The sequence below is a fragment of the Fragaria vesca genome, linkage group LG7 (genome assembly GCF_000184155.1).
Source record: "Fragaria vesca subsp. vesca linkage group LG7, FraVesHawaii_1.0, whole genome shotgun sequence".
Taxonomy (NCBI): Eukaryota; Viridiplantae; Streptophyta; class Magnoliopsida; order Rosales; family Rosaceae; genus Fragaria; species Fragaria vesca.
In genome coordinates, this window is record NC_020497.1 from 2,044,798 (window position 1) to 2,059,551 (window position 14,754).

At 36.7% G+C, this 14,754-nt stretch overlaps 3 protein-coding genes across 3 annotated transcripts; 2 read left to right on the plus strand and 1 right to left on the minus strand.

Annotated features, from left to right (window-relative positions):
• Positions 1 to 7: 7 nt before the first annotated feature.
• On the minus strand, positions 8 to 2,266 carry LOC101303448 (metal tolerance protein 10-like). The gene is made up of 6 exons (XM_004306511.1): positions 1,874 to 2,266; positions 1,647 to 1,759; positions 1,173 to 1,418; positions 943 to 1,023; positions 623 to 853; positions 8 to 499 (listed from the first exon to the last, which is right to left on the minus strand). Exons 1-6 carry the CDS (start codon positions 2,061 to 2,063, stop codon positions 155 to 157), a joined length of 1,206 nt encoding a protein of 401 aa, XP_004306559.1. The 5' UTR covers positions 2,064 to 2,266; the 3' UTR covers positions 8 to 154.
• Positions 2,267 to 6,809: 4,543 nt separating this feature from the next.
• LOC101303738 (DCN1-like protein 1-like) lies at positions 6,810 to 11,937 on the plus strand. The gene is made up of 11 exons (XM_004306512.1): positions 6,810 to 6,929; positions 7,583 to 7,644; positions 8,507 to 8,643; positions 9,289 to 9,347; positions 9,476 to 9,499; positions 10,044 to 10,126; positions 10,229 to 10,293; positions 10,486 to 10,535; positions 10,941 to 11,042; positions 11,411 to 11,470; positions 11,592 to 11,937. Exons 1-11 carry the CDS (start codon positions 6,927 to 6,929, stop codon positions 11,697 to 11,699), a joined length of 753 nt encoding a protein of 250 aa, XP_004306560.1. The 5' UTR covers positions 6,810 to 6,926; the 3' UTR covers positions 11,700 to 11,937.
• Positions 11,938 to 13,432: 1,495 nt separating this feature from the next.
• LOC101304031 (defensin D2-like) lies at positions 13,433 to 14,088 on the plus strand. Its single transcript, XM_004306513.1, has 2 exons — positions 13,433 to 13,513; positions 13,595 to 14,088. Exons 1-2 carry the CDS (start codon positions 13,459 to 13,461, stop codon positions 13,762 to 13,764), a joined length of 225 nt encoding a protein of 74 aa, XP_004306561.1. The 5' UTR covers positions 13,433 to 13,458; the 3' UTR covers positions 13,765 to 14,088.
• Positions 14,089 to 14,754: the final 666 nt, after the last annotated feature.

A 14,754-nucleotide genomic window follows, 5' to 3' on the forward strand; every position in this document is an offset into this window, starting at 1 on the left:
TCCTCTTCAAATTGTTGTTTTCAGAAAGAAATGCACCATTGTACAACCAAATACCAAGTTACAGTAACAAATTATAAGAAAAAGAAAGTGACACCAAAGAATAACCTTACAATACTAAAGAATATATATTAGTCTTCGTCCGATTTCTTCATCTTCATCCCTTTGGCTTGTGTTCTGGTTTGTGAGTAATGTCAACATCCACATGAACAAAAGCTCGTTCAACCTCAGGAAGATTCTCAAGCTTTTCTTGGAGTGCCTCTCCGATATTATGCGCATCACTGAGAGACATGTCCCCAGGTAGGACTATATGAACCTCCACAAAATAGTTAACACCAAATGTGTATGCTCTCACTGTCTCAATGTGCTTGATCTCCTTGTCATGGTTCCAAATTAGATATGTTAACTTTGCCAAGTACTCTGCCGGTGCTGTCTTCCCAATTAGTGACCATACATTGTCCATCACTGTTTTTGACCAATTCCCCATTGTATACAAAGCAATCTGCATTCATTTTGTGTATGATCAATTAGATTCTTGATACTCCGACATGTTATGTTTTTAGACCGTGACATTTCACATTATATGATGAGAGAGAAACTTTTAGAGTTAGTATCTTGAACTTACGATGATAGCTCCAACCGGATCTATCCACCAGTAAAATCGGACAGCTAACACTGCTGATGCAAGACCAATTGCATTAGTGATGACATCAAATAGATGATCTTGAGCATATGCTCGAACAATTTCGTTTTTGAATCTTCGACAATAGATCATTAGAACAAACTTGATGAATGTGACAGAGACCATAATCCCTATCATCCATTTCTCTTTCTCTGGGTCCTTATCAGGTTGAGTCTGCAAAGTGAATGGCGAATTGATAAGATGATGTTGACACAAAATTACATTTCTGTTACATTTTTGTATATGCAAAGAATATCAGATACCTTCATGACAAGTTGTCGGCCTGATTCGAACAATATTTGCAATCCAAGAGTTGCCATTACTGATGCAAACACAACAATTCCCTGCAGTGGATAGTTGATAGTTACAAGATGCAGCCAGAGCAAAAGGAAAAGGAAAACAAGATATTGTTACTACTTATGACAACTGATGACTCCTAAGGGGTTTCAGAACATTTGGTTCTGATGATCTCCTGAAGTTAATCAATGCTTACCACAGGTTGCATCCGAGTCTTGCCAATCGGGTAGCGATACTGATTTGGTTTCCTCATTGCAGAAGCTGTAAACCAAAGGATGAACCCTGACAAGAGGTCTAAGAGGGAGTCCAAAGTTGATGCTATTACTGCCAATGATCTGCTCTGAATAGAAGCATACACTTTTGCTAGGAAAAGCACCAAATTAGCTGCATTCGATGCATATATTGCTATCCTTTCACTACTTGCAAGCTGTGTCATCTCATCCTGAAACCAAAAGTTTTTGTTGAATATCAATATAAAGGTTTTGATCATATCACACTGCTCAAGTTTGTGACGTAAGATGAAATGCATCTTTGAGATTTAGATTCATGTTGATCGTCTATGGAAGTAAATTCTTGACCAAAAGATATAGAAGCAAATTTACACCAAGTAAGAAACATGTGCAAACAAAAAGTTCAACTGATCCTACTGCAAACCAAATTAACAGCAAACCTTTGTTAAACTTCCAGGCCAAAAACCCATTTCAGAAAATGAGTCTAATTCATTGAAACCTTTGAGAAGTTTGTTCTGCCTTCTGTAATACTGTGCAACCTTTCTCCGAGTCCCTGTGGTAAGAAAACGAAAGAGAATATCAACACTAAGTTTTAAGCACAATACTAGCTAGTTTGTCTTTCTGAATCAGATTCGAAGCACTATATGAAGAGGACATAAGAACTCACTTAATGACTTCACAAAAGAGCCAAAGCCAAAAAAAGGATCCATGTTGTTTCTCTGGGCAGGAAGCTTGAAGCCATCCATGTTGAGCCGCCACGCCGGTTCACTTGGCAGTGTCACACTCTCTCTTGTCAGATCCGGCGACAACAGCTCTGTGCGGTAATCCAAAGAATCTGTTCGAAGTTCTGTCACCATTTCCACAGCAGAAAGACTTGCTATAAGAGAAGACTGGTATTGTGGCTAAAACAAGCAAGGTTTCCCGTACTATATAATGTGATTTTCAAGTAAAGAGAGAATCAGTCAGAAACTTGAAGAATCATATTGTAATCGGTAGAGAAAGCATGGACAATGTTGGTTTGATGCTAACAGTACTACAAAACCACCCTTGAAATTTTATACTGAATAACATGAATTTCTCAGAAATTGGAGACAATTTTAAAGTATATTGGTCTATGGCATCACAAGAGCTGACTTTTCGTGCAAGGAATATATACCCCATTTATATAAAATGTGTGTGGAAGGAACTATAGTATCTTAGTTGGGGAATCTGTCTTCCTCTTGTTCAGACCATTGAGATATGATTTATAAAAGTTTTGGTGTGCTTGAACATGTGCATTAGATGTGACTAAAGAACACTGATTCTAATTTCCATCTAGTGTGCAGATTTGGTGCACAATGACTAGAGAACACGGATTCTTTTGTATGATTTGGAGATTTCCTGCAATTCTGTGTGTCAAATGGTCAGATTATTGGATTTTTGTGAACAATTTGGAGGTTTGCTCAACTTGGACAGAAAAATGAATCCCGATTACACATATAACTCTTACTACTCTTTTTTTGGGTTCCAAATAACTTTTTCACACACCACTAGCAAGTTTGAGGGGCATCCAGGTATGCCCTTGTGGTCGGGAGATTGATCCAGTTTTGCTAGGACTCCCGTGCACCTAGATCTAAATACTGACTAGGTGAGTGACAGGGCTGGCCCAAGGATAAGGCAACCAAGCAACCGCCTTGGGCCTCAACCTAGGAAGACCTCATTTTTTTTCAGAAAAGTCCATGATATAAATATGAAACAGTGAAAATAGCTAGAAGATAACACTTATTGAAAGGCCCAAAACATTTTATGTATGAAAGAGTAATAATTTGGGCATTACTGAGAAAATCTCATCAAGTGTTTGACTAATTGACTTCTTACAATGTTTTTATAAAGTAAAATAGTCTTATTTAGTTTTTTTGTCGGTCTTAATAAATTTAGCCATCAAGAGATTAGTTTTTCTCTTTATTTTGATACGAGGAACAAAGCTCTTTAGTATCCCTAGTATGGAAACGAACTAAAAGAAAATCAGACAATGTGAAATTGAGGCCTTAATTTAGGATAAAAAAGAAATAAAATAAAAACCTATAAAATTTCACCTTAGGCCTCGCTTGGACGGCCCTGGTGAGTATGTTATTAGAGCAATTGCACTCGTAGGCAATTGACAATTGCTGATTTACCAATTGAATTGCCATTGTCAATTCACTATTCATCCCAAATTGGCAATTGCCTCTCTTTTATCAATGCACCCGTTGAAGGCAATTTACATGCTAATTCATTATTACATTTTAATTTTGAATAACGTATTAATTGAAAATGTTAAACTTATAATATAATTAATTAATAATATGATTAATCGTACAACCGTCATTATTGTTAAACATATTATTAATTAATGTTTTAATAAATTATCAAATATCTTATGATTTTTAATAAGATATTCGTCCAATCTTCACTTGACACGTGTCAACTTCAGATACCGTTATCTTTTAGAAATATATCTAGGATATTTGATAAGATTTTCAACCTATCTTTAAGTGACACGTGTACTTATCCGAAACTTTTTATCTCCAAAATTGTTGATAAATAACCTTCAGACTTCAGCCTCGACTCACACATTTCCTCTCATTCTACCTTCATCTCTTTTGAAATATCATCACTCATCCCATTCTCCTCTTTTCAATGGATGAATTAAACAGGTGGTTGCTAGAAAGGGATCGTGAAAATATGGAGGAGCTGGAGCGAATTCAAGTTACAAACTCTTAAGCGGTTACATTGGTGGCGCAATATCAACTGGAACAGACACCTAGAGGGCATGGTTCACGACCTGGTCGTGCGCCAAATGTGGAGAGACACAGAGAAGTCCGAGGTCAATTCCTCCTGCAGGATTATTTTGTTGAACATCTAGTGTACGACAAAGCAAGCTTTCGGACGCGGTACCGAATGCATAAACATGTCTTCCAACGCATAATGGAGGATCTTTGCAACCATGACAGTTTTTGGAGGCAAAAACTAGATGCCACTGGAAAAATGGGATTGCTTCCTGAACAAAAGATGACATGTGCCCTGAGAATGCTCTCATACGGTGCAGCTGCTGATCAATGTGATGAAATCACTTGGATGAGAACTTCTACAGCACTGAAATGTCTGAAGAAATTTTGTAGACAGATCGAGTTTCTGTACGGTGAGTGGTTCCTTCGTCCTCCCAATTCTGCTAACTTATATAGGCTTCTCAATAGAGGACAGAGTCGCGGGTTTCCAAGCATGATTGGGAGCATCGATTGCATGTATTGGAATTGCCCAACCGGTTGGGCTGGAGCTTACTCGGGTCGTAAGGGAAGACCAACTATAATTCTGGAAGTAGTGGCGTCTTACGACACACATATATGACACGCTTTCTTCAGAACTCCTGGAGCACAAAATGACCTCAACGTTCTTGGTGCATCTAATGTGTTCGAGCGTGTCATAGGTGGAACTGCTCCTCAGGTTCATTTGAGATCAACAACAAAAGGTACACCAATGGTTATTACCTTACTGATGGAATTTACCCTAGATGATCTACTTTTGTTAAAACGATATCGAACCCCATAACAGAACATGAGAAACACTTTTGTAATGTCATAGGTGGAACTACTCCTCAGGTTCATTTGAGGTCAACAACAAAAGGTACATCAATGGTTATTACCTTGCTGATGGAATTTACCCTAGGTGGTCTACTTTTGTCAAAACGATATCGAACCCCAGAACAGAACAGGAGAAACACTTTTGTAAAAAATAAGAGGCTTACTACAAAGATGTGGAGAGGTGCTTTGGTATCATCCAATCACGATGGGCGATATTGCGTCACGGTGCTAGGTTGTTTAAACTATAAGATCTTCGAGCCATCATGATAAGTTGTATTATTCTTCATAACATGATTGTGGAGGATGAATTTGTCGAAGAAGAATCTGTGGAGCCTGAAGAAGATGATTTAATGAATCCATCCATAGCAACTGTCTATGATCGGCCTGTGAATCTTGATACTGGAGAACCTATTCAATTCGAACCAGTGGGGAGAGTTGGACAACATCTTTCTACATTCAGGGATCGTGAATTTCAAGTAGAGTCTGCCTACCTCCACAAATGTCTACAAGATAATTTGGTGATGCATAATTGAAACATGGATGGCAACTGAGTATGAACCACCACAATCAAGGAATCATATTAAAATAAATTGTGGTTTGCCGGTGATTGGACACACAGTTACATGGGCCCAAGAATCACATAATTAAATTTTCTCATCTTCTTGCCAATTGCAATTAGATTCTCCCATAGTTGGATGAGATAAGAAGAAATAGAAGCTAAAATTGATGAAGGAAGAAAATGGGGAGGAAAACTTTTGGTGTGAAAAATGATACAATGAAGGTGAGTATTTATAGAAAATTTTTTGACCGTTGCAGCTACAATTATAAAGCCGTTGCAGTAGAAATTATAGAGTCGTTGCAGCTGATATGGTGGACCCTACTTGTTATTGCCCTGGCGAATTGATTGCCAAAAATTGGCAACCGGATTGACAAAGCAATTATGCTGTGGCGGGCCCCATGATTTGCCCGAGCAAATTCATTGCCGCTGCATTCATTGTTTGGTTGAAAACTGACGGGCCCCATTAATTGCCCCTTCGATTGACGCATTGGTGCAAGTGCTCTTAGGCCATCTCCAACTGGGAGGGGCTAAAATAGCCCTCTGGCTAAATTTTAGCCTATGAAAATCACTATGTGCATGAATAGTGAGGGCTAAAATTTTGATCATCTCTAACCTTTAAGGCTATAAGCTTACATACTATGTTGTTTTGCTCATTGTGGTTCCTTCCATAAACAAATAGCCCAATCACTATGTGCATGAATAGTGAGGGCTAAAATTTTGATCATCTCTAACCTTTAAGGCTATAAGCTTACATACCATGTTGTTTTGCTCATTGTGGTTCCTTCCATAAACAAATAGCCGAATGGCTATATAAAGGGCCAAATATAGCCCTGTCCTTGTAGCCCCCAAACCCTTTTTTTGGTTTAGCATAGCCCTGGGTTGGAGATGAAATTTGTGACTTTTGGGGGCTATATCCACCCTTTAGCCCAGGGTTGGAGATGACCTTAGCTTGTTAACATAACCGAAGTGTCTTGTTATTTAACTCACCAATAAAAAAAAATATAAATCCATATATATTTCTTAGAATATCGGGTAGATTTATCGGGTGAATCCACATATACAATGATTTGGCTCTTAATAATTATACGAATGACAAGCAATCACAATATTATAAAGGTCGAAAATGAACACTATTATAGAAATCAATGTAATCTTTAGTCACGCTAATCGATTAATCAAATTGTTAGTTTCTAAAACGTTACAAATTAAATATATCAAAGATGATTTTGAAAGAAATTTCAGGAAACGAGATATTTTATCTAAAAAAAATGAAAAAAAACGGTTTCTATCACTCTTCAAAGTCCGAAACTTCTCTTTGGATTGGAAAAAATTTATTCTTTGTCTGTCTTTGGTCAAAAAATTAAAATATTAACGTATTAAAAATTAAAAAAGTAAAAAAATAAGGAAAATGATTAAGAACCCAGAGTGAGACCCTATTGTGATATAAACAGCGAGATTCTGTGTGTTCTCTCTAAGTGCGTACTTAGCGTCAGAAGAGAGCCTCGGCAAACCCTAACATTCTCCCTAACTCACTGGGGTTTAGATTCACCCCAATCTCCAAAATGGTTTGTACTTCTGATTCTCAGCTTCGTTTTCACTTTCCAATCTTCATTTTCTGAATCTATTTATGTTCTTACCACTGATTTGATTCTGTATTTGAATCTTTCGTTTCATGCATAGAGATTGTTCTTGAAAGTCTTCACCTTTACTGTTTAATCTCTTCTATTTCAATTTTGCTTTTGTGTTTGTTCTGGATGTGACTTGTTTTTGTGAATTTGAGCACTCATTTTTGGTGATGATGAGGCTAAAGGGTTCAAACTTTAGTGGCTATGGCGTTGTTGTTGTTGTTGATTGGGTTGAAACACTCTCTGTGGTTGATGAGAAAGCTTTTGAATGTTGGAAATTTACACAAGCTTTGAGTTCAGTCGAGATGTGTAATTTCAGTTATGAGAGGCTGTTGGGTTCTTACTTTCAAAAACATGTTAGTGCAGATAAATTCTGGGACATGTAAAAACTCTCTTTTCTCTTTATGTCAAATAGAGAACTTTTCTATTATAGATGTCAGCGAACTTTTCTCTTGGTTCTTTGTATTGTATTTGCTGCTTATATGTATTCATTTGTACATCTACAGATAGCACATACCTGAATTTTGATACGGGTATAGTTTGATATTACTCTCTCACTCACACACTCTCTGCTTCTCTTTTCCTTTTGACAGAGCAAGTTGGGTAGAGGCCAACGCGAGAAGATGCAGCAGTTTATGACAATAACTGGAGCGAGGTAATTTAGTAATTCTGTGCAACTTTAAGTGCTCATTTAACTTATCTTTACATTCAGCGAAGTTAAAATGACAGTATGTAGCCAACAGTGTAGCATGATAGTTTCATATCAAAGTGTGTAGTTGATATGTACAAACGTTGAAGTCTATCATCATTACTTAGTTGGTTGATCTGTTGTAAAATGAAAAATGGAGTAATGGTTTTGTAGAAAATGCTAGCAAATGTAACCAAACTATATGGGAAACTGTTTAAACTTTATTGAAGTGAGTTTTAACGCAAGTCAAGTTGAAAATCGTCATTGAAATCTCATAGTATGATACTTCATAGTCCAAGTGTAACGGATACAGCCATCTACTCTGATAATTGTTTGGGCTTTGCTTTATTCTGGAATATTCCCTGGTGCGTTGTGCTTATAAAGCAGGGCTCGACAAATTAGACAGTATCAGCAGGTGAGAGCTGATGAACATAGATATGTCTGAAATTCTGACATTCCTTCACTACATTGAAAGTATCACAATAGCTGAATATTAGAAAAATTCAGACCCTTTCAGTTAAGTTCTGCTAGCAATGCTGCTGCAATGCATTTTTAATTAAACACCGGTCAAAACCAGTTGCCTTTGAAATGTCATTACCTATGTTCCGCTAATTTTGGACAGATTGTGCTTGTTTGGTGTTAGTTTTATTCTTGTTCCTGTACTATTCTGTAACTGATTTTTTGTTAAAAGAGTAAGGTTGAGTTAGGTTGGGGCACTTGAGTTGGATGGATTGAGCATCCGTACTTCCTATTATATTCGGTGGACATGTTACTTTTTTGTACCTGTTTCTTGTTATGGTTGGTAACTTTAACTTCCCATCATATGCAGTGAAAAAGTCTCTCTGCAGACTCTGAAGGCGAGTGATTGGCATCTTGAAGGAGCATTTGACATGTTCTACAGCCAGCCTCAGATTCAAGCGCATACTGATTATAGACATTTGGAGAAATTATACAATCGATATAAAGGCAAGTTCTGTCTTGCCACTTGGTGATTAATGAATCAATACTTTATTGTATATCCTTTTACCGCATATTCATTAAAGATGCAGAAGACCCAGATGTAGCCCAGTGTCGGTCTACATTTGCATCAATGTCCTCATATGAATTTGGATTGAGTCCTAATACTATAGTTGCAATCATGATTGATTTCCGAATCTTTTTTTAACTTTATTAATGATAGAGAGATTGATGGAATTGATTTTCATGTACTATTCTCATCGACTATGTAATTATGTGCTGCTTTGACCAAGAGTGAAGAGTAACTTTGATTGGGGTATGCTCTATTTGTTGAGTTGCCAATCGTTGGCCCAAATTACCGGCTTATCGGTATACGAAAGTATCATTGGGCTCTTCTTTTTTTGGGGTCAGAATTTTGTTTGGACATGTAATTCCTGGAGAGCCTATTTTATGTGAATGTAAATATAATTTAGGGGGCACACCCGAATTAATTTACTGCTTAACTATACCACACCTTCAAATGTATTACTTGCCATCTGCTATAATGTTCCACCTATATTGAGTAAATTCTTCACATTTTTATTTTAGTAATTCTCTGATGAGATTTGCAGAAGTTTCTTTTTACTAATGACTAATGAAGTGATGTTTTTCCAGATCCAAGTGCTGACATGATACTCGCTGATGGTATCAGTCTCCTCTGCACCGATCTGAAGGTCAGTTTATGCAAAAAGTAACCGTCTCAATTATTGTGGCTGACATAAAAGTTGTTTCTTGGATTGTAATTATTTTCTTTCCTTTTGCTTCTAGTTTGACTAACATGTAATTTTCTTTTATTTGGCAGGTGGATCCTCAAGATATAGTCATGGTACGTGTAAATGGAAGTAAAATCGATTTCTATCAGAAGGAGAAACTCATCAAGTTTCCTTCTATTCCAGTCAATCTTATGCTGCAACTTTAAAACTTAATTTCATAAAGTTTCTGAACCTTTGAAATAATAATAATTATTTTTATCATCGTCATCATCATCATCATTATTGTTTGGGGGCGGGGGTTTGGTTATTAGGAAGATATGGTAGTTTTCCAAAGGGTATTTATTGCCTGTATGGTATTTCCTTTGGCCCTAAACCCAACCAAGGAGAGGGGAGAAAGATAAATCTTTCATCAACTATTTGTAATATGGTTAGAGCTTTTACAACGGATTTAGCTCTTTCATTTGGTCTTCTTTATAACTTTCATTTCCTTTCTGGAAAAATATTGTTCCCCCTTCCCAAATTAAATTTAATAATTTTGTATTCACTTTGGCAATATTAACATGATAAATGTTAGTGGTCTCTCATTTCATTCTTCAATTGAGCTCTGTTTTGTAGTTTATTCAATGGAGTATCTGTATTAATATTCTGTTGATGCAGTTAGTTGTTTCCTGGCACATGAAGGCAGCCACCATGTGTGAATTTACCAAGAATGAGTTCGTCGATGGATTAGAAGCACTAGGGTAGGTATCAAAAGTAGTTACGTGTATTATGAATGGTAATTTACCTAATTTATGACCTCCAGATTACTCAGTGGACTGAAGTTTACACTTTTTTGATGGCAGGATAGATTCTCTGGAAAAGTTCCGCGAAAAGATACCCTTTATGCGATCTGAGCTAAGAGATGAACGTAGGTGAAATATGATTATATATCTTGTACAGTAATTCAAGAAATGCTTGTGGATAACTCTTATAATGTTAACATGTCTGTTTGAATAGCTTGATCCTTCTTTTATAATACTGATTTGATTAGAACTTTGCTAGAAGTATGTACCGTGGTGCTTTTGTGCTGAAATGATCTTCTCTCTTTGTCATCTTTCAGAGAAATTTCGGGAGATATATAATTTTGCTTTTGGCTGGGCAAAAGAAAAGGTATGGGTGTTAAGAGTATTTTGCATTCTTTTTAATGCTTATTTTATATTTCATAGGTAAAAAGTAGAAACAGTTCTTTGATACATGTCTTGACAGGTGCTTATTTAAACTTACGAACATGTCCACCGCAATGTGCTTAAAAAGTAAACCGTTGTGGTTATCTAAGTAGTGGATGATGAAGGAATGTATTATGATAAGTTAGGTTTTGAACCTTCCAAGATAAACAAAGAAAGAAAAGGATGTGCATAAGAACTGGATTTAATCTAGACATTTAGCAACTATTTGTAATTTCATTTGTTCTGCAGTACCTGGAATAATAATGTTTGTTACCATGGTTTCTGAAAAAAATAAAAATAAATCAGGTATTGATATCGAGACATTTAATTTGTTTATTTTTCATTTTAGGGTCAGAAGTCATTGGCATTGGATACTGCAATTGGAATGTGGCAATTACTGTTTGCTGAAAAGCAGTGGCCATATGTTGAGCATTGGTGTCAGTTCTTACAGGTAATTTTTGAGCATTTGTTGAAAAGTGAAAATAGTTACTCTGGACTTGCATTTGTTTATCTGCCATAATCACTTGAACAGTGTGCATGTTCGATAAGAATAAGTACATGTGAAATGCCAAGAACTTCTGATGAATGTTTATAGGTATTCTTAGATTTGGAGGCTTCATCTTGTTACTTTGTGCCCTGCCATTGTTACTAAATTACTGTTGCATGTTGTTTTTCATATTAGAAAGTATGTTGGTTAAAAGTGGCATTAGATGTCATGCAGTTGTGAGAAACAAGGGATTCTTCTTTTTGCACGTATAATATTTTTTTTATCCTTCGTCCATTTAATTGTTTTTCTTTTTCTTATTCCACTGATTATAGGCTCGGCATAACAAGGCAATTTCTAGGGACACTTGGTCTCAACTACTAGAGTTTGCAAGGGTAATTTATCTATCAAGCATTGAGATGTAACATCAGAAATAAGAGCACAAATGTGTTCGTAATTTCGTATGAGCTTAAAATTAGCTTCTGTTCTAAATGACTTTGATCTTTGTTTTTCTAGGCTGTTGATTCATCACTATCAAATTATGATGCGGAAGGTGCTTGGCCCTATCTCATTGACGAATTTGTCGAGTACTTGAAGGAGAATGGTGTAATCAAAACTAGTTAGTAGTAATTAGTTGCTTGAATGCAGCCGAAGTCCAATGGTCTGCTAGAGTGGTGAACTATGAGTTGTGCTGCCTTGTGATTTATTCAGTTTGTCTGTAAAAATAAGACGACCAAAATAGAGATATCACCATTAATTCAAATCTACAATTATTATAGTTAATTGGATTGTTGATATGGAATTTACATTATCTAGCACAATGTTACTTTGTTCAGAAATATGTAGTGGATTATGTTTTTCATGAATGACTTTATTGTACTGAACTATCAAAGAAAAAAGCAATTTTTTGTTCAAAAAACAGATTTGTTAGGTTTTGATTATTTGATGGTCCTAGTCCGCGTACTATATTTATGAGGTCCTAGTCCGCAACTATATGTCCTTGTTCTGAACCTGTCAAGGAAAATGACAATTGTTTATTGCTAAATTCACATATCTAGCTGAACCCTGAGTTTCAACTCCTCTGTCAAGAGAGGCTGTATCAGCTGCATTAAATGGTACGCAGGCCGCCCAAGTTGCATGGCAACTGAATGTAACTCTGGTTTCCTAAGCTGCACGGTAAGGTTAATGGATCAGCTTGGTTGTAACTCCAGTCTCCTAAGCTGCACGCAGGCCGCCCAAGTTGCATGGCAAGCAAATGTAACTCTGGTCGCATGGCAAGCGAATGTAACTCTGGTCTCCTAAGCTGCGCGGTAAGGTTAATGGATCAGCTTGGTTGATGGTTAGAGTATTTTTCGACTCATCCCACGCAGGTCATTATGTTAAGCTAACTACAACTAGTTACTTTAAAAATTAATCTACCTATATAGATCAACTTTTACTAATCTAATCATATCGGTCTCATTATAGTTTACTCCAATACCTTGGATTGGTAAGTACATATAGTTGATAGTTGATACAGAAATGGTATGGAAAAGTAGATAATAGTTTAATCTAAAACATTAAACTTATAGGGCAAGTACAAACGAATGCTGTGACTTATGCAACAGTGCGGAACGGATGCTCAAACCATCTCAGACGCAAAGTTCTTTCATGACACACTCACCAATTGTTTGTGTTTATATATAGTGCACAGTTTTCCCATCTCTAATTCCCAAATCAAGTCCAAATCCACCACACTTTGTAGTATTCGTCCAACTTTATGAACAATTATGCCAGACGCCCCCCAGTGTTCTCAGTATTTATGGACGAGGAACTTCTCCAAAGCACGCATGCAACTGTAGATAGGCCAGAAATGACGCACCTTACATGAGAACCAACTCTTGCAACATTTGTCACTACTGCCTCGCATTACATGAGAACCACCTTTTTTTCTTGAAATGTATACACGTCTTGGAGATGGAGTGAAGTCTACCTCTCACTGTAACACTTATCTTGTATAGTCTTTTCTTTCCTTTTTTTTTGTTTGTTTGTTTTTTTAGGAGTGAATGTTTTTTTTTCTTGAAGCGAATATAGAAGTGAGGTTGCATGCATGAGACAACTCAGCCTTGTCTAGCTTCTTTGGATGAGGATCTCTCCTTGGCTGACCCTTATCCTTGGCTATAGTGGAGCATGCTGAATCAAACCAGATGGCAAGACACAGATTTCTACCCGTTACAGATGTCCATGGTTAAAGCAAATGAAGTCGTTGCCATACATGCACATATCCACCTGTGACCGACTACTGATGTCTAGAAAGTCTAGCTCTTCCTCACAATTTCCATGCTATATATAAAACGAAAGGGGTCACGAATGTGTAAGAAACCATATACCTAGCCTATTCAAGATGGAGAGGAAGTACTTCGGGTTTGCTTTGTTCTTCATCATCCTCTTAACTTCTCGTAAGTCTCTCTCTCTCTTTCAGTTCCTCAGCTAAACTTTGGTATCTAGAAATTAATGATTGTTATTGTATGTGATTACAGAAGAGATGGTGATTCAGAGTGAAGCAAGAGTCTGCGAAGTGCCAAGCAAGACCTTCAAGGGGATGTGCTTCAGAGACACCCACTGCATTGTGAGATGCCACAGTGAGGGTTACGGTTACGGCAAATGCTCTCATGTCCTGCGACGGTGCAAATGCTTGAAGGCTTGCTAGAAACCCTAGCTATATAGCCTAAATAACGTATACTCAATATGCAGCTTTGTACTAGCTAGCTAGATAGCGAATCTGTCTTGTTCATTATCCATGAAAGAAGATTGATGTATGTGATCGAGCTACTAGCACTCTGTAACTCTGTTTGATATTAAGAAGTTATAGACTAGAACGTCTTTTCTTTTCCCTAAACCCTAATCACAAGACGTCGCTCATTTTATTTTTATTTTTTATTTCTGTGCTAGCTATTGGCCGCTTTATTTGTATATCAATGTGTATCAGATTAATTTAGTATCTGGAGGTAAACTAGTAAAATTAGTATGATCAATTAATGTAGATATGAACTATAGCTAGCTAGTTATACTTTATACAAGCAGGTAAATCAGTTTAGATTAGCAATATTTTCTAAATTCAACCTCATGCCAACGCGTATGCTAACCAAATACAGATGTCTATGATTCGAGGCAACAAATTATGATCATTCTTTGTAACAGGGCTGGGCACTTAGTATCGGAATCCCGATCCCGTACCGGTCCTGTCTCGAAAGTTAGCGGGACGGGATGAGATAGGTTTTGAAAATAGCAATCCCGTCCCGTCCCGTTTTAACATTATCATAACGGGACGGGACGGGACTATCCCGAAAAATCCCGTCCCGTCCTGTAATATTAGAATACTTGATTTTATTCATTTTATACTTGATTTTTTAGGTTGCATGGTGTTACAATGCACTCAACCATACTTAATTTGGTCTAAAATAATACTTTTAATTTCATTCATGTTCTTTTTTTTTGTTTGTGTGATTTTAGATATTTTTAGTTGTTGTTTGAGGGTTAATTTTTAATGTGGGATGTTTAGTACTTTTAAAGTGGGATGTAATTTAGCACCTATGCACCTATGTTCTTGTTGTATTTTAGTACTTCTAATTTCATCAATTGTTTTCTTTTTTTTTGTTTATTGTTGTTTTTAGTTTATTTTTTTTTTCCATTTAATTTC

Excerpts from the sequence above, each read along its gene's own strand:
- LOC101303448 (XM_004306511.1), bottom strand. The coding sequence starts at position 2,063 with ATGGTGACAGAACTTCGAACAGATTCTTTGGATTACCGCACAGAGCTG. Across the intron at positions 1,419-1,646 it reads GGCCTGGAAGTTTAACAAAG|GATGAGATGACACAGCTTGC; the intron begins GTTTGCTGTTAA and ends TTTTGGTTTCAG. Across the intron at positions 1,024-1,172 it reads AGACTCGGATGCAACCTGTG|GGAATTGTTGTGTTTGCATC; the intron begins GTAAGCATTGAT and ends TATCCACTGCAG.
- LOC101303738 (XM_004306512.1), top strand. Across the intron at positions 10,127-10,228 it reads GATGGATTAGAAGCACTAGG|GATAGATTCTCTGGAAAAGT; the intron begins GTAGGTATCAAA and ends TTTTGATGGCAG. Across the intron at positions 10,536-10,940 it reads TTGGCTGGGCAAAAGAAAAG|GGTCAGAAGTCATTGGCATT; the intron begins GTATGGGTGTTA and ends TTTTCATTTTAG.
- LOC101304031 (XM_004306513.1), top strand. The coding sequence starts at position 13,459 with ATGGAGAGGAAGTACTTCGGGTTTGCTTTGTTCTTCATCATCCTCTTA. Across the intron at positions 13,514-13,594 it reads CATCATCCTCTTAACTTCTC|AAGAGATGGTGATTCAGAGT; the intron begins GTAAGTCTCTCT and ends ATGTGATTACAG.